This window comes from Dysidea avara, chromosome 9 (genome assembly GCF_963678975.1).
Source record: "Dysidea avara chromosome 9, odDysAvar1.4, whole genome shotgun sequence".
NCBI classification, from domain to species: domain Eukaryota; kingdom Metazoa; phylum Porifera; class Demospongiae; order Dictyoceratida; family Dysideidae; genus Dysidea; species Dysidea avara.
The window spans coordinates 35,103,613-35,128,537 of NC_089280.1; the positions used below are offsets into that span (position 1 = coordinate 35,103,613).

General features: G+C 37.9%; 1 protein-coding gene and 1 long non-coding RNA gene across 5 annotated transcripts in view; one reads left to right on the plus strand and one right to left on the minus strand.

Annotated features, from left to right (window-relative positions):
• Positions 1–24,925, minus strand: part of LOC136267732 (E3 ubiquitin-protein ligase NEDD4-like) — a 330,028-nt gene that overhangs the window by 122,012 nt on the left and 183,091 nt on the right. For all 3 annotated transcript variants that reach the window (XR_010706728.1, XM_066062892.1, XM_066062891.1), the window contains 3 exons: positions 4,911–5,000; positions 4,794–4,859; positions 4,153–4,242 (listed from right to left, as the gene is read on the minus strand). Coding sequence is in view for 2 of the 3 variants with exons in the window: in XM_066062892.1 (XP_065918964.1) it covers positions 4,153–4,242; positions 4,794–4,859; positions 4,911–5,000 (246 nt within the window). In the remaining variant the exon portion in view is untranslated. The remainder of the gene's footprint in view (positions 1–4,152; positions 4,243–4,793; positions 4,860–4,910; positions 5,001–24,925) is intronic.
• LOC136267741 (uncharacterized) lies at positions 348–22,933 on the plus strand. Of its 2 annotated transcripts, none has more exons than XR_010706750.1 (5): positions 348–644; positions 771–819; positions 904–956; positions 1,075–1,159; positions 22,754–22,933. It is a non-coding gene; the product is annotated as an uncharacterized lncRNA (long non-coding RNA). The 2 variants fall into 2 exon arrangements; XR_010706749.1 differs by lacking the exon at positions 22,754–22,933 and adding an exon at positions 6,853–7,628.

The following is a 24,925-nucleotide window of genomic DNA, read 5'->3' on the forward strand; positions in this document are numbered from 1 at the left end:
CAGCTTATATTAATGCTATCCCACTAGGGACCTGTGAGAAGGCTAAAGCCTGTGAATACAGGGAGTCAGAAACATGTAACTGAAACGGTGAAGAATGCAGAAAAAATCCCAGACTCGATGATGACTTGATCCTCCGCAACATGCAGTCTAGGCAGCTGTTACTGTTCACCACTAATTTTCTTGAATTTTAACAAGGTGATATTGTTATAATGTTACTTGTATAAACAATAGTAGACTGACAGGTAATAGAGCTGATTCTTTCAAATCTCCATATAGCTTTGCTTTGTTCTATAGTTTCCATGTTTTTCTATAGTTTCCATGTTTTTCATCGATGACCACAAACAGGCTGTCCCATTAGTCATATAAGGCTTCACAAAATTGCTTCAGTGCCACCTTAACTGCATTATGTGGACTGTCAGCATTATTAACTGCATCATGTAGACTGTCAATGCTAACCCCTTTGTCATGTAAACTTCCAGGGTTGCTCACCCCATCATCAGACACTGGCTCAGATGATCTCTAAACAAGTCATCCCACACATTCAAACTCCCACCAGGTGGAGTGGATGCTGTGCCTTGTAAATAACTGCTGTTTTCATTAGATCTTTCATCACTGGTAGTATATACTCATCATCTAATAAAAATGTAAGTTACTGGGTGTGCTGTACACCGATATCATAGCATATGCTGCACTAGGCATTCCATGCCTATCACAGAATATGTAACCCTTCATATACAAGTGCATTACCACTGTTTCTTTTCCTTTTGTAGCACATCTCAGCTGTGACAATTGAGTAAACCTCTGCCTTTTCTTTTGACGGTATGGCATACATGTGTGGGATTTTATGGTCGATTTTAATTTGTTGACTGTTACTTTCATAGTTTTGTGATTTATCCATTTCAGATTACTGTTGGACTCTACCAAAGTATAATTATGGATGTTTTTTTTAATATTGGGTAAGTTTAAGGCTGGTATATGATATAGTGTAATATGCACTGAATAACACTTTTTAATTTTATGATGCTTATATTATGTAATGTTCCAATGCTATCAACATCCGCAATTTTCTTTTAGGGACCTGCATCTTCACTTAGAATCACAGTAGGCTGACCTGAAGTAATTTTATCGGATGACTATTTGCTTTGCAACTTCATTGCAGGTAAAGTTTGCATGGTTTTTGTAGACCATAATTATGGTGACTCACTTCACTTTCAATACTTGTATAATAGTAACAACTCAAATAATACTTTCAAGCTATATGTGTTTAATAGTGGTGTACACTTGGTGTAAGGTTTATTTCTACCTTAAGCACTAAACTGTAGCAAGCAATAACACAGAGTAGGTCATTACAGTATACATTACTGGTGCGTGTATATAGGTAAGAGCAAGAGTTCATAATATAAAGAGGGAGGGAGAGTGTCCAACTCTGTATTACCTGGTCAAAACACACTGCGTTCAAAGACTGCATCATATTCTGAATATTTCAGTATACTTCAGTATAATTCCATACAAATTCGTCACCTGGCTTCACCTACTGAAGAGCATTGATAGGTGTTGATTTAGCAAAGGGAAGCATTCTTAGTGCTTTGCTTTAATAGAATTAACACCCTTTCAGTAGTGATTTAATAAGTTTTGGTGCTGATAGTCATTGCGCAATCTTTGAACACAGTGTGTTTTGATCAGGTAATACAGTGTTGGATACTCTCCCTCCCTCTCTATATTATGAACTCTTGGTAAGAGTCTATAGTCCTGAAATCCTGATCATCTACCTGCCCACATCCTTTTGTTAGCCAGGGAGTGACCAGAAACTAAGGTAACACTCGGAGTGGCTTTTCTGAGACACCACATAATTTGCCAACAAGGATTTTGGCAGTACTTGAAAAGATAGATCACTTTTATCCTGAGCTAGAAAATTGGAGCGACTAATTTCTGTCGAACACTTAGACTCCAGTGAAGCCAAGTGACAAGAATTTTAACAGTTAGGTGAGGCATACCTGACTGCTCTATATTAGAGTAAATTAAAGGTAGTGCAACTGCTCTATTAGACTATTTCGATCTTTTGCATTGTTTAAATTTGTCCTAATTTCTACCAGGTTACATGCACTTAAGCATCTGTAATATTAATACAGTGATAGTTCCCATAAACTGGGGTTCCAGGTTTTTTCCATGCAGTCAGGTGACCAGAAACTAAGGTATGACTTGGTGTAACCTTACTAATATAGATGGCTCAAGACGCAAACAATCATGTTAACCAACAACAATCAACAACTTCAAACAGTGATAAACTGATAATAGAACAAGTACTGCATAGCAGCAGGGGCATACCGAGGGATTTTACACTGCACTTGAAACATTAAGAAATTGAAGCTTCAGGTTTCCAGAATCTGGAATCTCTCATGGAACAGAACACATTTTATTTAAAGTTTCTCACATAATAGCACATTTAATCATAGGCGGCAGAAGGGGGGGGGGGGGGGGGGCTAGGGGGCTGAAGCCCCCCCCTCAGAATGATATTGCCCCGAAATTATCCTTCTTGGAATGGGGCTGAAAACCGCCATACAGATCGAGATACTCTAATAGAGCAGTCACAGTATTAGAGCAGTGTGTAGCAAGCTATGTAAGGATTTTTATGTAGTTTATCAGCTATAAATGCGTAGCTGGTGAGGTGGGCAGCTATTGTCAGATGATTGTGACCTTTTTTTTGGGGTCTCACCTTACCAAACCAGAGACAATGTAGTACTTCATTACCATAAGTCTGGGTCAGCCCAGCCCCCCCTCATATCAACTACTTCCTCCACCCCTACCTTTAGCTATAGCATTGTTCTGAATTATGATTTTAGTGAAAAGATCGAGATACTCTAATAAAGCAGCCAGGCACTATAAACCACTCTAATATAACAGTCGCTTAGCTGTAGTGGAAACCCCTTTTCAAAATTCCTGCGTACGTCCCCTGAGCAGGTTAATTAGGTTTTTATTTTTGGATATTTTAAAGAGGCTCACCCCTTTAAAAATAAATTCTCAAAACCTGCTGTTCTTCAAAATGAATTCCCACAATTAAGAGCGACTGCCCTGCATGTGAAGAATGTTTTGGTGTGGGCACATAATCGCTTGTGATTTATCTCAGCATTAGTGATTGCAATGGCAAAACAGTATCACTACTGCATGCATGAATAGTCAATAAACAGATGATCCAGAACTGGGCAAATTGATCACAGGCATGATTGAGCTGATGGTTGTTTAGAATTTGCTCCACTCTAGACTCTCCCAGTCTTCCCTCCAGTACATGGGGATGAGGATTATTCCATCAGTAAATCAGTTGTTGACAAGCAGCACTCATATCCTGTGTAATTCAGTTGTGGCACAAACTTCTGTTTCAATTTATTTGAAATCCACCCAGACTTTGAAATATGCACTCTTTGAAATTAAAACCTTTAAAATTCAGACTTGGCCTCTTCTGTAAAATTTTATACTTTAAAAATAACCTGCTATACAGTAACAAGCACTCACTATTATACATAATTTAAACCACAATTCTGGTAAAATGGGTGGTACAAGATTTAGAACATGTTCATATGAGTCGTCTTTTGAATACATCTACTACAGACATCCAGGCACCTATAATGCTATCAATATGCCACCTGCAAAACTAATGATGTGCTCCTTGTGACTCCACACTTTAGTGCTAATAGTAAAAGATATGCATGGGGGCACAAGGAAACACCATTTTTGTATACATTGTTCAATTTGTGGCAATGCAACGGACACTTGTCTAGATGTCTGAATGTGAAAAAGTAAGCCAGTAGTATATGGCTTATTGAATTACTGGTAACTCTGAAGGAATTAGTTAATTGGTTACTTAATTAGTTAGTGGTCATTCACTTAGCCTATCGATGGAAATATTTGTTGGAAGCATTTCTAGTGTATTCTTAAAGTTGTGCTTGGACTTAATTGTGCTCAGCCAATGTTGCCAAGGTGCAATAGAGGCCACTGTATGTGATGCCTCTTTCTTGTTAATGCTGTGGACAGAAAATGGGATTCCTACTATTACTAAGTACATCCTTGCTATAATGTAGCAACACAATTTTACACATATGATGTTTACACGTTATACCTAAGGGCTTCCTTATGTACACAAACACAATAACAACTGACCCAGGTAGTTGTTCGGGTATTATGATCAATAAAAAATGTTCTTCCATCTGGAGCTTTTCTCAGCTCCCAACCTGGAGGGAGGCTCATATCCTAAAATTTATTAATGTCATTTCACATAAATGTGACTGGATCTGCAAAAGGGGGTCTTTAGCCTTTCCAATTTCAAGTTTAATGAGTCATAACTCACACTGCTTAGTTTACTAATTTGTTAAGCTGCTTTACTGTTAGTTATACTGATAGTAAAATATCAGTAACTTTTAGTATATGGAACATAATTGTTTTACTAAGTTTTAAACTCTCAGTAAAACATCAGTGAATACTGGTTTACTGAAAAACTACTAAAATAACAAACAATTAACTCTTCCATATACTGGGGATATACCACTCTAGTAAACTAAGAAACTTCAAGCAGTGTCATCATGTGCTTAATGTATTATCTTAAAATACACCCAGGAATAGTGCCATGTTAGGAGTGCAAGGTGACAAAAATTCAGGCTGGTATTATATTCACATATCACATTATGGATTGCCAAGTACATGCAATTGGAAAGACTTTAAGACCCCTTTTGCAAATCTGGTCATAAATTTAGTAAATTAGTGTTTTACACTACAGAATTAATTTACAGCTTTTCAATTCTAACTTGCTCAATGCCAACAACATTTTCACTCCTCTCTTCTTCCTGTATGGTAATTTCTCTGGGATGTATCTAAGGTGTAATGAATACTGATTAAGTTGTAAGAGAAGTTTTGTACTATACCCAAGAGGTGGTTCCAGTATTGCTATCAATGTAGAATATTCTTCCAGCAGTAGTTACACTAACTTGCCATCCAGATGGTAAATCATCCTGCTGTATGTATATAATAAGCAAAATTTAATTGTTATGTAACATTTGCTACTGTAGCTAAAGAGGAATGGAATAAAGAGTACCATGAAACACACAATGTATTTTTAAATACACAATGTATTATCAATGGCATTGTAGAGGTATTAAAATTTAAAGCCAGGAAAAAATTAAAATCTGAATATTACTATTGTACAAGGATTCGTTAACTAAATTATGCATAATTTTCTTTGCTAAACAAGCCACACACAACCACAGCCTGCATTCTCACGCCTGATTAAAGAAGTGTGCATGTGTGTGTGTGTGTGTGTGTGTGTGTGTATGTGTGTGTACCTATCTACGTACCTATTTACCTACTGTATCTACGTACGTAAGTGAGCAAATCTATAATGATACTGTAAAAGCAGCCTGCATTAGGCCTCCGTCAAATATGCCAGCATAATAAAAAGCATAATAAACTGGAGTGCTATTCCAGCATAATGCTGGCATATTAAGTGAATATTTCAAACTATGGAGTTTAATTCCATGAAAGTATATCGATACTCCCTAATAGAACAGTCAGTGGAAACTGCAAACTGCAACAGAGCACTCAAATGCATTGTACATAGCTCCTTAGTTTGATACTCTCTAATAGAACAGTCACATCGTAGTGAATTACTCTAATAGAACATTCACTGATTAAAATGTTCCATGATAATTGTCACAAATGTTGTAAACTTAAGAGTATAATGCAAGCATAATAGGAACACTGAAAAAGCATAATGGGTGAAAATTTAGGAAATTCCCGAAAGCATTTTGGGAAATTTTTTGAGCATATTTGACTGAGGCCTAGCCTGCATGCAAGAAGTAAAAGATAATATTTTATTAATGAAATCTGTATTAAACGTCTGCATAGGTAAACCTTGCTTGGAGGTGGTATTTTCACAGTGGTCTGAAATATGGGTGTGGAAACTCTCTAAAGACTTTAAGAACTACCTTCCCTTCAGGCTTTTCAGGTGTTTAACAGTAGAAAAACAACATGGCAGGCCTCACAATAGCCTATCTCTCGAGTTGAAAGATGCATGTCCCACCTCTATGCCATATATGTGTAACAGTGAACAGATCTGAAAAAAAGCATGCATTTTTCAAATTCTAGATTATTAAATGTTTATAATCCAAGTGTATGTTCTTGTAAAGTTTCAGCTTCATGTTAACAACTTTTGGAGTTACAGCCTCACAAAGGAGCAAAAACAGAAATATTGATTTTTACAGCAAGAATAGGGAAATTAAACTACAGGCACTTGGTAAAACAGTTGTAACTCGCAAGTTAGTGACATATACGGAGTTGAAACTTACACCATCCTGTTCACTTAGAGTAGGGGAATTGATTGCTGGGTTTTTTTCTTGTGTCACCTTTATTTTTCATTACACACAAAGGCAAGAAAGATTGATCCCGTTCTATAGCTTGGACTGAATGTAAACATTTGCCCATAACTTATGTATTCTTTTACTGCAATGAAACAAATTTTGAACTTGGCGAATCAGATGGTATACAGGTGTTTATTGTTACACCTTTTCATCACTAAGAACAAAGTGTTAAAATATTTTTACCCATTGTAATCAATGCCTTATACTGTAAAATTTAGGCTTGCTCAATTGTGTTGGGTTTTAGCAGATCCGGTCACAATGAGTGAGGGACTACACTGTAATTGTAAATGGCATACATAATTATGTTGTAGGATTTTCAGTCAGTTATAATGTCATCTATATAGAGCTCTATATGTGACACTACAATGTGCAAGCAAGAAGTCATTTGAATAAGTTTATACACTAATTTCTATCAAACAGTATGGTAGCACTGTTGAAGGATACTGTTTAGTTTCAGGTTCTCCCCTTAATGAACAGTACCAGCCAAAATGCTGCAGCCCTAGAAACATTACACCTGAGTCACCTTTACAGAGGAGTCTTGATGCATCCAATGTCAAAGCAAGCACTGAAAATTGGAAAACATGTACAGAAGTCTAAATGTTAGAATTAAAAAAAAAGCCTTTTGTCTACCAGCCAGCCATCCAGCCAGCCCAGCCCAGCTCAGCCCAGCCCAGCCCAGCCCAGCCAGCCACAAGCAGTGCATGGCCACCATTTCACATCACAACAATAAATTGAAGTGGCATTGATAGTGTCTGACTTCTGCTCTTTGCCTTTCTTTTATTTCATCATCTTCAAAGAAACCAATCCAAGGTGTTAATTTTCATGTCAAGTGTATTCAGATGCCACAAAACTACTTGTAAAGTTTAAGCTGCAGTAAGAAGGAGTAGATACTTGCACATTGATGGAGACTGGCAGACTCAACGCTTACCCCAGACCTGGCATGGTGGATCCCAGACCTGGCATGGTGGACACAAGCGCGTATACCTGTTATAGATGTATCCCTCTCAACTCATCAGCTCAAGCAACAGTTCTCTGGGAAGTGGAACATTGCTAAACATTTTTCAACTCTGTGTACCTATAACATTGTTTGACCTTGTTACTGGTGTTCAGCTGTCCCCTATTACTGTCAACTTCCACACAATCATGATTATTTCCAATTTACTTATGCATGCACTGCACTTGCACAAGAAGTTATATTAGTTAAGTAGTTGAGTTATTGTTGCAATTTTGAACACACAGTACTTGCATATGTAATTAAACATATAGTTAAGTGGTTCAGTTATTGTTGCAATTTTTAGACTGCAGGAACATAATGTGAGTCCTTCAGACCCTCAGCTTGTATGCTGTAAAGCTTTAATATAAATAAATAGATATGCGCATGCACAACAGAAAAAATGGGACAAATTACAAAGAAACCATTGATTGCAGTTTAAGTAAACTGTATAGCGTAATTCTTTAGAGTGTAATGCATCTTTACTGTAAGTGGGATTCTGTTGCAAATTTTTACTTTGCTGTTTAATAGCTATTGCAATATTACTGTTATGTAAACAAAAACAAGTTGATTTTGTGCTACCTTTAAAAACCAGGCTCCATGCAGCTAGCTAACTCATCTGGAATTACTCAACTATAGGTTTTTGGTTGTGTAATAATATGTAATTCTTGGATTTCATATATTCATGAAATTTTAGTAGTTATTCAATATTATGTTGCTATGCACTGCTAAGGAAGTGCAGTCGCTTGCTGAACAAAATTGCTTTTAACAGCACATTACGCACAGAAGCTTCTTCTAAACTGTTTCATAGTTTGACTATTGCGCTTTTCCCACACATTCTCTTGACAAATCCTCAAAGCTACTCTTCATTTTGTTCATGTATTAGGCTTGCGTCGATTATGCCAGCATAATTTTTGGCATAATAGAGGATGAAAAGTATAAAGCATAATACTGGCCTAATGGAGCATAATTAAGAGCATAATGGGCAAATTTCCGCCATACTAAGTAAAACTTCTGCTATAGCTAACAGTCACAAATTCAATGGCTAACCTGTTGGATGGTGAAATGATTCTTGATGAGTAGAAAAATGCACTACAGCCTTAGCTACTACAAGTTTGCACTTGACGGAATGTACCGTATAATGGGTTATTTTTGCAACAGAAAATTTCACACAAGAAGCATAATCTGAATCTCGAAGGATTTTAATTTCGATGAGTATATATTTCGAGGTCCGGATGGATTTCAAATAAACGGAAATTCGTATCACAAATTATGAAGATGCGTGAATGTTTGCCAAAAACTGACTTACTGATGGGATAACCCCCATTCCTGTGCACTGGAGAGAAGGCTAAGGGAGTTTCGAGTGGACTGGCTCGATCATAGCTAGCATAGATTCTAGAGCAGACGGCATCAATTCCCATTCTGGATCACCTGTTTTCTGGTTATTGGCACAGTAATGATACAGTTTATACATTATCATCAGTAATACTGAGCTAAAACTCGAGGGATACACAAGCGAATCATCGAAAGTTGGATTGTTGCTTTCACTTGTGGGAATTCATTTTCGAAGAACATCTGTACGTGGGAATTTATTTTCGAAAAGAAGGGTCTCTTCGAAATATCTGAAAATAAAAAACTTTCAAAAATTACCAGCTATACGGTATGCTTTTCATTGTGGGTTTAAGTTTTATAGGACATACGTGTCATGTGCCAACTAGTACCAAGGCATGGCAAAACAGTTTAGGTGAGCTTCAGTCATTGTATTTGGTATTATAGAAAGCATCTCATCATCTGATTTTGAATGTAATGTGATATGATTATGATTATTGGAAGCTCGATTGGAAGACAATGCAATTATAGAAGCTCTGATGATAGTAAAGTTAGTGTTGAGTCAGTATAGCTAGTGAATGTCTGGACATTGAAAATAGTTAAGTCTCTGCAGGTCTGCACTGAGACTGGGGTAAATATCAAACCAGGAAAATATTTCAAAATGATCAAGATTCTCTAATAGAACAGTCAGTCAAACACTAATAGAACAGCCATCACATGCAACAGAATGAAAATCAATTAAAGAGTTTGTACCCAGGAGGCTAATATGTACTTGGCATGATGCTGCAAATGCAAGTCACATATTATACTGAGCAGTTGCTATCCTTTGAATACCAATTGCTACAAACCAGAAGATCAATCAGAAACCATGCATAATATTTTCTACACAATTATTTGCATACAAAGCTACAAAGATATTAGACAAGAAAATCCTTATAGCTTTTGAGGGACTATAGATATGCACCCCTGCTCTAATATGCCTACCAACTCTGTAGCACATCCCAATTTCAAGCTATCACTATTATTTGTATGTTGCAGTTGAATTGACACTTCTTCATTTACATTCTATCATATGAAAAACTTCTTTGCACAAAGAAAAAACACAAAATAAAAGCATAAATGCATTTCTAAAAAGCATAAAAAGAAGCATAACAGGAAAAAATTTGGGGAAATTCCAAAAAGTATAATAGGCAGATTTTGGAGCATAATAGACTCAAGCCTATCACGTATGTAGGGGATATGTCACCTTTCCAACTCGAAGGGATAGGCTATTCCTGGTAGTTTATGAGGACTGCACCAGCATTGAAACTGGGTCACTACTGCTGACCCGGATGATGGATAGCAATCCGGGTCAGACCCAGATGTGACCCGGACTAATTAAAGCCGAGGCATGCGATAAGAGCTATTTTTTTGTTTTAAAAAAAATATTATTCCAGCCCTAATGGCACTCTCATCCTCCCTGATCTCTAGCTAGAAGTTAAATCTAATTTAATTTATAAGACAAAAAGCAGAAAAAAGCAGTTAAACCTACAGAGCCTACACAGACCTACAAAAAACACCGCATGGACCGCCAGCATACACACGTGCACAGCAAAACCCCCGGACAGGGGCCTGAAGAAGAAAGCCCTGCAGACTACCGACCAAACTGCAGGGAGTGGGAGCATGAAACAGAGTTCAACTCCCACAAAGGACTGCCAGGTAACAGGCTAAATAGGTGTAAAAATGTTCGGGCATTGTGGCACCACAGACAAATAGAGACATGCTCTAGCAGTTGGCGGTACGCTAGGCCACGAGAAATGCTACTCCTGGTGGTTGTCCTCAAAGCAATATCCTGCAAGACAGGACGACTAGCAGCAGACCACAAACCCAAGGACTCAACCACCAGGGGGACAAAGACACCTCCAGCAGCCTACACAAGCTCATCATGGTGAGCATCCTTGTCTTCTTCTCCCTTAGCAGCAGCCACACCTGCTGAAACTGCATACCGACCCAACAAAGATTCCTGTAACAGACAACGCACAGTAACATGAAGTATGCAGGCTTCCCGTGCACAAAGTCAGGGTGAAAAACATCACCCGGGCAATCCAATTGGGAGCCAGCACACCGCTGCTCTTTATGGCAACCAGTGTTGTCCTGAAGTAAAGCATGATATATCACATCACATAAAGCATCGTGCCTATGTATATGCATGGGTCCATGTCCACAGCCCAGTAGATGATCACCAAATTGATCAACAACACTACCACATGGACAGCGAACTGGAGATGTGGCAGAAAAGAGAGGGACGCCAAGCCATTATGGAAGAGAACATACAAACTCCTGTGAGGACATGGATAGGCCCAAAGAATCACAAGGAATGGCCCAAAGCCATGAACTGGTACAGGGGTCAGCAGCAATTGAACGAATTCTGGTTTGGTCTCAAATGGTAAGTGAATTAAGCAAAAGGGTCTGATGAGCAATATCAAGTTCATGTTGGAAAACACGCTGCCCACAAGCTGGATGGATAAGATCAGGAAGGGAATCACTGTTAATCAAGGGAAGCAGAATTGAGGTAGCAACATCCTGATCTGGGATGGAAGGAAACATGTCAGGACCCCTACTAAAAGAATGGAGCAGACGAGAACACAATTCTTGGGAGCTGAAACAAGAGCCTAAAAAGGCTGCTGAAGAGGTACTGGTAGCTTCACCCAAACATGAAACGATTAAGTTGAGAAATCGAAACAAAATGTTAAAGTTGAGAAATAGCACAATTTGGGGAAATAGTATGTAAAAGATGATTAAGTTTACAAACACCCAGACAACTTCGGAGGTCAACTTGAGGGTTCCCCAAACCCTCAAGACGGTCCTGAAGAGAAGCCACCTTATCGACAGCCTTGCCAACAAATGACAAGAAATAATCAGAGGATCCCCACACAGGGGAACTAAGAAAGGCAGCTCCTTCCTCTTGCAACAAGGAAATACGGATGACAGACGATGGAAACTCCAGAAATGACTGATTACCAGAAGGCCAAAAGACCTCACATTTAGATAAATTAGGGTAGAGACCAAAACTTGGACCATCCCATACAAGCATTTGCAAAAAGGAGGCAAGGCCAGAGCACGTACCCACCAAGGTTCCATCATCCAAGTACCACAACTGAAAAGCCAGTCCAGCTGGGAAAGTAACACTGGATAAAAAATCAATAAGGACAAGGGATAACAGTAACGGTCCAAAGGGATCACCCTGCTGCACACCGGTTGAGGATGCAATCCGGTAGGGGCCAAAACGTAGTTCCCCAATGCAGCAGTAAGACCACTGCACCCAGCTAAACAATTCCGGGAGATCAGATCGACAACGTGATAGAAAGGAATCCTGGCTACACTCATTAAATGCATTGGTCATATCCACCTTTAAGCAACAAAGTTCACAATTAGAGCCTACAGTAGCAAGGATGATACGAAGAGAATGTACATCAGCTTCTAATCCATTATGAATACCTACACCAACCTGACCATGAGGAAGTAGCAAGCTAGGAAGTGAATCATGCACAGACACACAACATACCTTGCTGACCAAACAACGAAGGGATCACCAACAGCAATTGGACGAAATGCACCAGAACCTTTCAACAATGCAGTCAAAGGTGCACCACAAAACCAAGGAGCAAGACGGGAATCAAGCTTACCAGCAAGCAAGGCATTAACACATTTTGTCAAGTTAGACAGACATTCAGAAGCAGCTGGTGAAGTTGAACCGCACACAGCATCCAATAAATGCTGAGGACGGAGAGCTGAGATACCAGGAGAGGTTCCCTGGGGAAAGGAACACAGTGCATACAACACAACCGAGAGCTCAACTACAAGAGAAACTGGGACATCACTGAACTGGGAAGGAACTACATTCTGAGGATGGCGACGGATCAAATCATCCCTAGCTGCAACATTGTCATGGGAAGCAACACTCCTAGAGCCTAGGGCACGTAGTACATTGCCATGACGTCCATCTGAGGCCCAGCGCAAAGCACGTCTAATGTTCCCCTTTTCCAAAGACTCAGCAGAAGTAGCGACAGATCAAGCTGAAGAGCCCTGCTGCAGAGCACCTTCAACTTTCCAAAGATCTAAGATACCATCAACGCCAGATTTCCACTTGTTCAAACGATCACACAACAAAGAACCAGTCTAATAGCGTTTCTTTTTACCAGCACAAGGGAGGAACAGAGAACAAGCTTTGGAAATAACAACAATCTCACAGACCCCCATAATTTATGCTGCATGGAAAAACAAAGGTCTTTACTAAGCACTGAGGCTAACAGAAGCCGAACAGTACGAGGAATGTAATGAACTGTATGCATATTCAGATTGAGTAAGGAGCTCATCAGAGTATCAAAAATTAGGGTCTCGACAGATTTATATTCAAGAGCTATGTTTTGGGTAGTCTCAAGTGAGCGAGACTACTTTTTGAGCGTTCGACTCGTGTTGAGTAAATGAGTAGTTATGTGATAACTAAGGTGGTAAGTTTATAATTTAAAATCAGTCAGTAGGTTTTGACTCCACCATAGATTATAGACACACCCTATGGCTCCACATAACAACTGTGAGTTTACTGACAGCAATTTGGTTGGCTTCGTGCATACCTAGTATTACAATTTCCCGATATATTGAAGTGGGTGTGGCTCACAAAAGTACTTATCCTGCTGCATGACTAGACTATATACAACTCTTACAATAATTAACTAGTGAGCGTGGCTCCACGTAAGTTTGCAGACAGCCAACGGACACAGTTTCGTGCTACAGACTGTGCATACTAATAAGTTCGGCTATTCAGTGCATTCGAGGTGTGCATTCATCCATTGGTGCTTACACTAGGGCTCCACCACCAATGGATTTAGTGCAAGTGGAGTCCTGCTTGTCAGAGTAACATGCTGGCTGCGTTACTCTATTTTTCTATTGCCTTTTACAGTTGTCCAGCACGTGCCTTTTTTTGTGCTGGGGGTGGTAGGCAAGAGCAGTCCATCAAGCCGGGGTAAAAAAAAAAGAAAATGAGCATGGTTGAGTGCATGTTTGTAACATGATAAGTGGGCGTGGCTCACGAAACAGCTACGCGACTAGCGTTTATAAATTTCCACGTCGTCAAATGAACAATTTCGTTTCTCACGTGATCCAATCCGGGTCATACCCGGATAATTTGTAAACCAGGTCGGACCCAGATGACCCAGAGAAAATGTGACCCGGTTGACCCGACCCGGTTTCAACGCTGGACTGCACAGCTGCACAGTTGTTTTTCAGCTCTTAAACGTCTGTAAATAATACTGAAGGGAAGGTATTTCACACATAACGAAAACATTCAATGAAAAAACAATACAAAAATGTAAACCCGGCCAGGCCCCCTAAATACAAAAGTTAATTCAGAAATGTATTACGGATAGTGAGAAGACAATGCTACAACATCTTTTTTTTAATTTATTTTTTCCCGGGGTATCCAGCACCCCTACAACATCTTACAATTATTAACATTTGCAGTGTAACAAATAAGCACGCTGAACTAGAAACATTCTTAGTTCTACATAGTATACGTTTCTTAATTGGTACAGAATCACATTTGCATCAAGAAATTACAATTCAGAAGTATTACCAAAAGACTATCATACATACAGGAAAGACCGAAACAGTCATGGTGGAGGAGTGTTCATATTAGTTGACAAAATGTTCCATCTAGTCAAGTGCAGGGGCGGATCCATGGGGGGGGGGGGGGGGGGGGGGGCTTTGGAGGCTGAAGCCCCCCCTTCATATTTTAGGCTTTACTTGATCAATATGCTGAGTATTATAATGAAATTTTGTCTTATAGCATAATTATATGATCACTAATAATAAAAATACTCATAAAACCACCTTATAAACATCTTTCCAAGGTATTATCAGTGGATTTATGCTAAAGTTTATGCAACAAGGACTCAGATCAGCATTGGAGGTGTAAAAGATCGAGATGCCCTAATAGAGCAGTCAACTAGCTAACTACTCTAATAGAACATTCACTGGAAACATGTAGCTGGTTCTGTTATAAAATTTTTACAAATTTGCCTGCACCTACACATACAATGAAGCGAATTGGTCTGTTTAAAAGGCTTGTTCATCTACTTGTGCAGTTAATATGTATGGCAATACTTAATTCAGGTACACAATTTCCATTGAAAATGCTCTCAGATTATTATTCAAATTTCAAAATTTTCCACTTTCTACATTATTATTCTAACATGCACCTATTCAGTGTTGTGCAATTGTGAAAGGGGTGCATCATGTACTTGGTTGTCTGTACCTACCCAAAATTTTCCATTAAATTAGCAAAATGCTTCAGAGAGCTATATATCTATAATCTAAAGGCAGTATATAAAATATCTACAGGCCTATGAATTTTATGTGGAAATGTCTCCAAATTGCAGTATTTTAGTATCTATTTTTCAAACTTTTCCTGGGGGGCATGCCCCCAGACCCCCTTAGTTTCAGCATGCAAAGGGAAGTGTACTTCACACACCTCTACCCAAGAGATTAGTACCTTGAGTTAGCCCCCCCTTTTATAAATCCTAGATCCGCACCTGGACTATTATAATGAAATTTTGTCTTAGCATAATTATATGGTCACTAATAATACAAACACTCATAAAACCACCTTATAAACATCTTTCCAAGGTATTATCAGTGGATTTATGCTAACGTTTATGCAACAAGGACCTGGATCAGCATTGGAGGTGTACAAGATTACTTTTACTTTTGCAAGAGGCAACACCAGATCTGGGATTAACCAAAAACTGAATCATCCAAGGACATCATCAGTAACACAACATCATTTTTACTTTAACAGGATAGCCAGACTATACAATTACTTACCAGTCATTGATCTTTCACTATCTACCAACACAATTAAATATCGTTTAACTAACTACTTATGGTCGCATTTTACTAATAACTTCAACCCTGAGAGAGCTTGTACATTTCACCTTTTGTGCCCTTGCCACCGCTGCTCTAGAGCGCCAATTTCTACCAATTTTAACAAACTCTAGCTATCTATTGTAATTATAAGTAACTAACAGTTGTAATTATTAGTTATTGCATTGTATTGTATGTATGTTTCTTTGGCAGTGGGTATCTATTACCCACTGACCTTTAATGCAGTCCTGAACTGCATTAAAAAGTATTAAAATAAATAAATAAGATCGAGATACTCTAATAGAGCAGTCAGCTAACTACTCTAATAGAACATTCACTGGAAACATGTAGTTGATTCTGTTATGGAATTTTTCCAAATCTGCCTGCACCTATACATACAATGAAGTGCATTGGTCTGTTTAAAGGGCTTCATTCATCTACTTGTGTAGTTAATATGTATGGAAATACTTAATTCAGGTACACAATTTCCATTGAAAATGCTCTCAGGTTCAATATTGTATTGTTCAAATTTCAAAATTTTCCACTTTCAACATCATTATTCTAACATGCACCTATTCAGTGTTGTGCAATTGTGAGAGGGGTGCATCATGTATTTGGTTGTCTGTACCTACCCAAACTTTTCCATCAACAAAATGCTTCAGAGAGCCATACCTATAATCTAAAGGCAAAATATAAAATATCTACAGGCAGAAAATATTATGAATTTTATGTGGAAATGTCCCCAAATTGCAGTATTTTAGCATCTATTTTTCAAACTTTTCCTAGAGGGGTGTCCCCAGAGCCCCCTAGTTCCAGCATGCTGGGAAGTGTGCTTTGCACACCTCTACCCAAGGGATTAGTACCTTGAGTTAGCCCCCCCTTTTATAAATCCTAGATCCGCCCCTGAAGTGTTAATAGATTCTCCATGTGAAGTAGTGTGGGCACAAGTACATGTACAGAACCATCCCGATATAGTTTTAGGATCCTTCTTCTGTCCTCCTCATTCTCCAATATCAATTTGGGAAGAACTATCTGAATGTATACAACAAATTCAACAAATGTTTCCTGATGCAGTACTCATTCTTGGGGGTGATTTTAACTCCCCAGGAATTGATTGGTCTTCTGGTTGTCTAACCAAATCTTATTTTCCAGCAGCATTTAGAGAATCATTAATTTTGCTATCCCAAAACTTTTTATTAGAGCAAATAGTTACCAAGCCTACTAGAGAAGAAAATATTTTAGACCTATGTTTTATATCACATCCCAGCTATGTTTGCCAATCTAGAACTGTTTCCGGCTTAAGTGATCATAATGCAGTAATTGTTGATCTGTTAAATTGTATTCCTTGTAATAGCAAACCTAGAAAGAAAATGTACTGTTTAAAAGAGCAGACTGGGTCTCTCTCCGTGACAAAGTAAGCAGCATTTCTGCAGATTATTTTCGACTAAATGAAACCAACTCGAGATCTGTTGAAGAAAACTGGAATTATATACATGAAAACCTCTTACAAGCTGTTGACACCTACATACCAATGAAGTATATTTCTAGTCAGAAGAAACCTCCATGGATGACACCTTGCCTTAAAAGACTAATAAGGAAAAAGCAGAGATTTTACAAAAAAGCAAAGCAAACCAGGACAGCTACTGATTGGGCGCAATTTAAGAACATTCAAAAACAAGTACGCTGATCCATCCGACTACAACTACCTTACCAACATTCTTAATTCCACAAGTAAACTGAAAGGAAACAAACCCTTTTGGAACTTCATCAAATCTCAGAACCATGACCACACTGGAATTAGTGTACTACAAACCCCTGATGGAATAGTTACTACACCAAGCAGTAAAGCTGAAATTCTCAATAGTACATTTCAATCAGTGTTTACAGTAGAGGATCAGACTTCCTTACCTACATTACCTGAATCAGTTCATCCGCCCATAGAAGAGATAATCATCACAGAACCTGGTGTCTTTGCTCTCTTATCTCAGACAGATCCACACAAAGCAGGGGGCACAGACAACATTCCAGCTCGAATACTTAAGGAACACTTGCATATCAGTTAACACCAATGCATACACACCTATTTCAACAATCTTTGGCTACTGGCGATATACCACAGGAGTGGAAGTCTGCATTTGTAACTCCAATATTTAAAAAAGGTAAAAGACATAATCCATCTAACTATCGTCCAGTGTCCTTAACATCAGTTGTCTGCAAAATGTTGGAACATGTTTTAGTCAGTCAGATTATGAAACACCTCGAAACAAATAGTATATTGTGTAACAACCAGTACGGATTTAGAGCTAGATGCTCTTGCGAATCACAAATCCTGCTAACAATTGATGATTTTGCTCGTGCATTAAATAACAGGTTACAAGTTGACATTGGAATTCTGGACTTCTCAAAGGCATTTGATAAAGTTCCACATGCCAGGCTTGTGAAGAAATTAGACTATTACAGAATACGAGGGAAAACACTTCAGTGGATTATATCTTTTCTACACAACAGATCACAGCAAGTAGTCATTGAGGGCACATACTCATCCCCATGTAAAGTCACTTCTGGAGTACCTCAGGGTACAGTTTTAGGACCAACACTATTCTACTATATATTAATGATCTAATATCAAAAATTCAGAGCACTGTTCATTTATTTGCTGATGACTGTCTTATCTATCGACCAATAAATTATCCTAACGATCATCAGTTATTACAACATGACTTAAAAACACTAAATATACTTGGGCTAAAACATGGCAACTGAAATTTAATGTTGACAAGTGTTGCATTCTTCAGTTATCCAAACACCACCATAAAACAACATTTCTTTATCACATGTCAAACAAACCCCTCAAAGTTGTTGAACAGCATTCTTACCTTGGAATAATAATAGATCACCATCTTTCTTGGGGACCACAAGTTAACCATGTATGCAACAAGGCAACCAGACTAATCGGTTATTTACAACGTAACTTAAAAAAACTGTTCACATACACTTAAAGAACTAAGCTATAAACAACTTATCTTACCTGTGCTGGAATATGCTGCTGCAAATAAAATAGAAATGATACAACATAGAGCAGCTAGATTTGTCCTGAATCGACCATGGAGAAGGAATATGCGAGATAGATAATTGAAATGCTAACATCATTAGAATGGCCACCACTCCAATTACCAATTAAGGAGAAAATGTGGATTAACTCTATTATACAAGATTATCCACAACCTAACTGAAATACCTAACAGCTACTTACCAACAGTATCACCCGTCACCATTACAAGATCTAATCATGAACAAAAATTCCTACACTATCATACATCAATAGACAACTATAAGTACTCATTTTTTCCAAGAACGATACCAGAATGGACTGGACTACCACAAGACATCATCAGCCAACAAACTATTGACAGCTTCAAACAATTATTATACAATCACTTTTAATTATGTACATTAGCACTTATGCCCCAGGCGGGCTCTGCTAATTAAACAATATAATAATAATAAAATAATAATGAAAGTTTCGTTTACTACTACTCTTCACACTTCGTGCAAGTACCTTTCTGAAAAAAAAGTCGGCTTTTACATCAGAGGTTAATAATTATACTAAATGTGTACAAAGTTATAGTGCCATACCTATAGGGCTAGTCTCCACTATTTTGCAATTTGCGATAGTCACTAGCGATTTCTCCCAATAGTTTTTGTATGGTAGCTGTATTGTGGTTTTGGGTTATCATGTGAAATATGTTCCTACGGATATTTGCTGCATGGTAGAACAATTTTACGGTCAACATCTTGTTCTTCAGTGTCTGGGTACATTTTGATGCCAAAGCCTTTGAAATTATCTTGGCATTGGTGGGATCCTTGCTATTAATGTTGAAATGTAGCAATGAATGTAAATAGTAACATTTCAACATGAGAACAAAGTTTCTCAGCTCACCGGGATATCTATCTGTATTATTTCAGCCAGGATTCGGTGAGTTTGGCACTTCACCATGATACTTGAGTGTGAATGTGAGGTGGGGGCACCTGTGAAGGTTCTCTAAGCAGATATAATATAGGCCAGCTGTTTTGATGTTTATCAATCTCGGTGAATTGAGTATAAATATATTGTGGCTATCAGTTAATGTGTGAATAATATTGTATCCTTCTAGATGACGGTTTTACAGTTGTGTTATTAGTGACCAAGGTATTCTTGTATACCAAAAGGTGAAGAGGATTTAGTACAGCTGACCATATATGTATGTGATTGTGAATGCTTTCAGAAATACATTTTAATGTAATGATACTTGGGCATTTTGTATAGCTGCACTTGAAAGTCAAGATAGAACTTGATGTATTTGTGGCCATGACACTGCCTTATTGACTCATTCAAAAAGTACATGACGTGCTTTAATGTAGGTTTTATGCTGCAAATAACATAGCTACTGGTTATTCACAACACTGAATACACAAACACATCTTCTTGCAGGTCACCAGTAGTTATGGCTGATAGATTCAGTGTAAGGGGCACTGGTATTATTTGACTGTGTTGAGAAGAAGTTGAATATGTTGCGAAGAAGTGTTCTACTGGCAGCATGACACTGACAGTAAAATTCATTACTAATCATTTGTAGCTATAGGGATGTGACATTGCAGTAACTTCTAAATCTTTAATTTAAAGTGTTATATCTTACTGAAAGTAGAAAATACAACACATTGTTCCCCTTATTCTGTAGTAGTGTCACTGAAATAATCTTTTAATGATTCTACATGTATTGATCAATGATGTACACAGACACCATTGCTGAATGATTAATTATATTTTATATACACATTTACATTAGTGTTCCACCGATAATCGGATTGGTATCGTATCGGAGCCGATATAGGGCTTTTGGTATCGATCGGTATCGGTTATTTAGGTATTCTGATACTGATTAATAGCCACTCACGCCAATCGTAATAATCATAACTATCATCATAAATGCTATGCTAGCAAAACGTGAGGTATAACAAGTAGGAAATAGTGTTGAGTATTATTCTAGCATAAAAGGTGCAGGAATTGCTTTGTTAAACATTGAGCAACTGCTACTTACTATGTTGGCAAGTTATAGTAGTGCTGGCAGTCACGTGCATTAAAAACAAACTTAGACAAAAAACCTAAGAAAGTGAAAAAAAAAGTTGTTTCAGCAGGGGCTCGAGCCCGGGCACCTGTACTCATAATAAATGCTCGTAACCACTGTTCCACTGGTGCTGCAGTACTCACCTCCCTTAGTTTCTATCTTATAAAGTGCCAATGTAACACCCATTCACAAAAAAGGTGCACGGAATCTAGCTTGTAATTATTGACCAGTTAGTCTTACTTCTATTTTCAACAAGTTAATGGAATCTATAGTCAAGGATCATATCCTAAATCACTTATCTACAAACAACCTACTGTCCCCTTACCAATTTGGCTTTATACCAGGGAGATCGTCCTCCACACAATTACTTCTGTTATTGGACTATTTAACTTGTCATTTAGATAATGGATATTCTATTGATGTAATCTATTTGGACTTTCAAAAAGCCTTTGACACTGTACCGCACCAACGTTTATTACAAAAATTAACATCATTTGGTATTCATAGTAATATCTTGAAATGGATTGAAAGCTTTTTGTCTAACAGAAAACAATGAGTTGTACTAAATGGTTATCAATTTTGTTCCATACCAGTTACTAGTGGTGTGCCCCAAGGCTCCGTGCTGGGGCCTCTACTATTTACAATATTTGTAATACCATCAATTGTGTTCTACACGATGTTACAGAATGACTTGGATCTACTCCACAGATGGTCACAACAGTAGCAATTGAAATTTAATGTTTCCAAATGTAAGCATCTTCACTTTGGCCCAGCTCACCACCATGGTCGTTACTATCTCAATCGAACACTAATTGAACTGTATACATCACACAGCAACCTTGGTATTCCTTTTGACAGCCAATTAAAATTTCATGACCACACTGCTTAGGTCACCACCAAAGTTAACCGAGTACATGGATTGATTAAAAAATAATTTGATTATCTTGACCCTATCATTAGGCACCAGCCTATTATACTTTTAACTTTGCCTATCATACTATGCTGCAGTGCTCAAAATTTTTGCCTATTATGCTCATAATTATGCTCAATTTTTTTCTGCATTTCCCATGTATTGTTACTTTTTAATGGATGATAACTTTTGCTTATGAACAACTGGTTAAATGTAAAAGTTAATGCTCATTGCGCATTAAGAATTTGGCTGCATTGTAAACTATAATAATCACCGTGTCAAATAACTATGCTTCTGTCCATCACCTTTTTCAGTGGCATATATTTTTGCTTACAGCATGACATAATTATTCTGCCTACTATACTAGCATTATGCTTGATGCTTTCAGGCACCTATTATGCTCAAACTTATGCCAGCATAATAGGCTGGTGCCTACCTATCATGCTAACACAATTGTTCAGTATGTTAGTTCGACCCATCCAATGCTATTAGGGGACCTCATTACACTCTTGATCAGAGAAAGATAGAAAAGGTGCAACGAAGAGCTACCTGTCTTCTCCCACAACTACAGGATAAACCCTATTCTACATTATTATCATTACCATCACTCCAATGCAGACATCTGAGAGGTGACCTAATTTTCCTTTATAAAATTTTTAATAACTACTTCAACGCAGATTTTACTAATTTATATACTTTCTCAAATACTACTCGCACCAGGGGGCATCAGTTCAAGTTGTTTAAGAAATGGTCAAGATTGTTGTGTAGATCAAATTACTTTATTCACCAATGATTGGTGTGAGCTTGACCGCTGGTCAGTATTGTAATAAAACAGGACAATCTCTCACCTCACAGTACAAACATACATTGAACCACACAAATATATCATTCATAATACATTCCAGTCAAAAGTGTCTATATGCTACAAAAATAGCGTTACTAACTTATTGTTCTCTATTGCTGTTCCACTCTTACACTACCCCCCTCTTTAGTAGGCTTGAGCCTATTATGCTCCAAAATTTACCTATTATGCCTTATGGCATTTCCCCAAAATTGTACCTATTATGCTTATTTTTATGCTTTTTAGTTGAGCATTATGCTTTTTGTTTTTATGTAGAGAACAGCTACTGAACATGAATCTTACAGTGACAGATGGATTGGTGATCTCAATGTGAATAAATATAATGAACCACAACATAGTTCATTTACAATAATATTAATCATGTTTCTTTACAATGTCAGAATTTCCTTGTAGTTAGTATAATACCAAGTGATATTTGTTATTATTGTGATCGTTTGTTATATTGTAGCATGATGGAAGTTTCAACATAGTCTTGTAGTGAAAGATCTTGTTGATATGTAAACCACAGAAACCACACAAAAATGACAGAAGCTTTGTTCTATACAGTTGTAGGAGATACATCACTGCTTTTAAGAAATTCCTCAAGGTCACCAAATTGTACCATTAACTGCTTAAATACCTTCCATCTGCTCCACCATCAAGTGGGACTATAACTTGGCATTGACAAAGATGTATGATCCTTCCAAAGCATACAGATTTTGGGACTATGGGCAAATAAACTGACCCACAAAACTCCGAATTCACTGAGAGTTGGCATATGAAAATGTTCCCCTACTAGGTCAAGTGTGTGAGGGAAACATCCAACATCAAGTAAATTTGGATAGATGACTTTAACTATCTTCATAGCGGCATCATTAACTGATGCACGGTCATGCATAGCTGCTACAAGGTGAGATGGATCGATGGTATTTTCAGTGGCTAGAATATGTATTGGCTCTCTAGCTACTTCTTCCCCTTTCATACTGTTTGCGAGCATTTGTAACTTTGCCAGACGTTGTTCCAAAGCCCATTCATTACTGACAAATCTCACTACCACTGCAATAGCCTCTCCAAGACGTGTTGTACCATCAAATGTAACAGATACATATTTATCTAATCCAAAACAGCCAAGCTGTAAAAAAAGAGTGCGGCCCCCAAAAAGGCTATGGTGAAAAAAGATGTGAAATCCAAAGTGGCGGCCAAGAAATGGCTGTGATGGTAGGTTAATGGTAAAAATTTTAATAACGACAATTCACGTGAATTTTGTGCCAAGACCAAGGTGGCTGTTTTGGATTAGATTTCACTTCTTTTTGTATTTGTATACCCCAAAGCCGGCCTATGGCTGGCTTTGAGGTTTTTTAAACTAATCTTTTCTTTTCCACAGGAAGAAGAAAAGATGAACTAGATGAATACTTTAAATATTTCTGATTTTATCAATAAATGTACAAATTATATATATATATATATAATACATATATTAAATTCTACATAGTACATGGTTTCTTTGCAACTGAACATTCTACAAGGTGAGCCCTTCTAGCTGATCTCTCTATAGGGTGAACTGCTTGTAACTGAACTATCTACAAGATAACTTCTTCTAGCTGATCTCTCTACAGGATGATTTGTTTGTAGCTGAACTCCCTACAAGGTAACTTCTTCTAAGTATAGCTGATGTCTCTACAGGGTCACTAGTTAGTAGCGATCTCTCTACAAGGTGACTTCTTCTAGCTGATCTTTCTACAGGGTAATTTGTTTGTAGCTGAACTCTCTACATGATGGTTTCTTTGTAGCTGAACTCTGTACAGGGTAACTTCTTCTAGCTGATCCCTCTACAGGGCGATTTGTTTGAAGCTGAACTCTCCACATAGTGGTTTCTTTGAAGCTGAACTCTCTACAAGGTGATTTCTTCTAGCTGATCTTTCTACAGGGTGATTTGTTTGTAGCTGAACTCTCTACATGATGGTTTCTTTGTAGCTGAACTCTCTACAAGGTAACTTCTTCTAGCTGATCTCTCTACAGGACAATTTGTTTGTAGCTGAACTCTCACATGATTGTTTCTTTGAAGCTGAACTCTCTACAAGGTGATTTCTTCTAGCTGATCTTTCTACAGGGTGATTTGTTTGTAGCTGAACTCTCTACATGATGGTTTCTTTGTAGCTGAACTCTCTACAAGGTAACTTCTTCTAGCTGATCTCTCTACAGGACAATTTGTTTGTAGCTGAACTCTCACATGATTGTTTCTTTGAAGCTGAACTCTCTACAAGGTGATTTCTTCTAGCTGATCTTTCTACAGGGTGATTTGTTTGTAGCTGAACTCTCTACATGATGGTTTCTTTGTAGCTGAACTCTCTACAAGGTAACTTCTTCTAGCTGATCTCTCTACAGGACAATTTGTTTGTAGCTGAACTCTCACATGATTGTTTCTTTGAAGCTGAACTCTCTACAAGG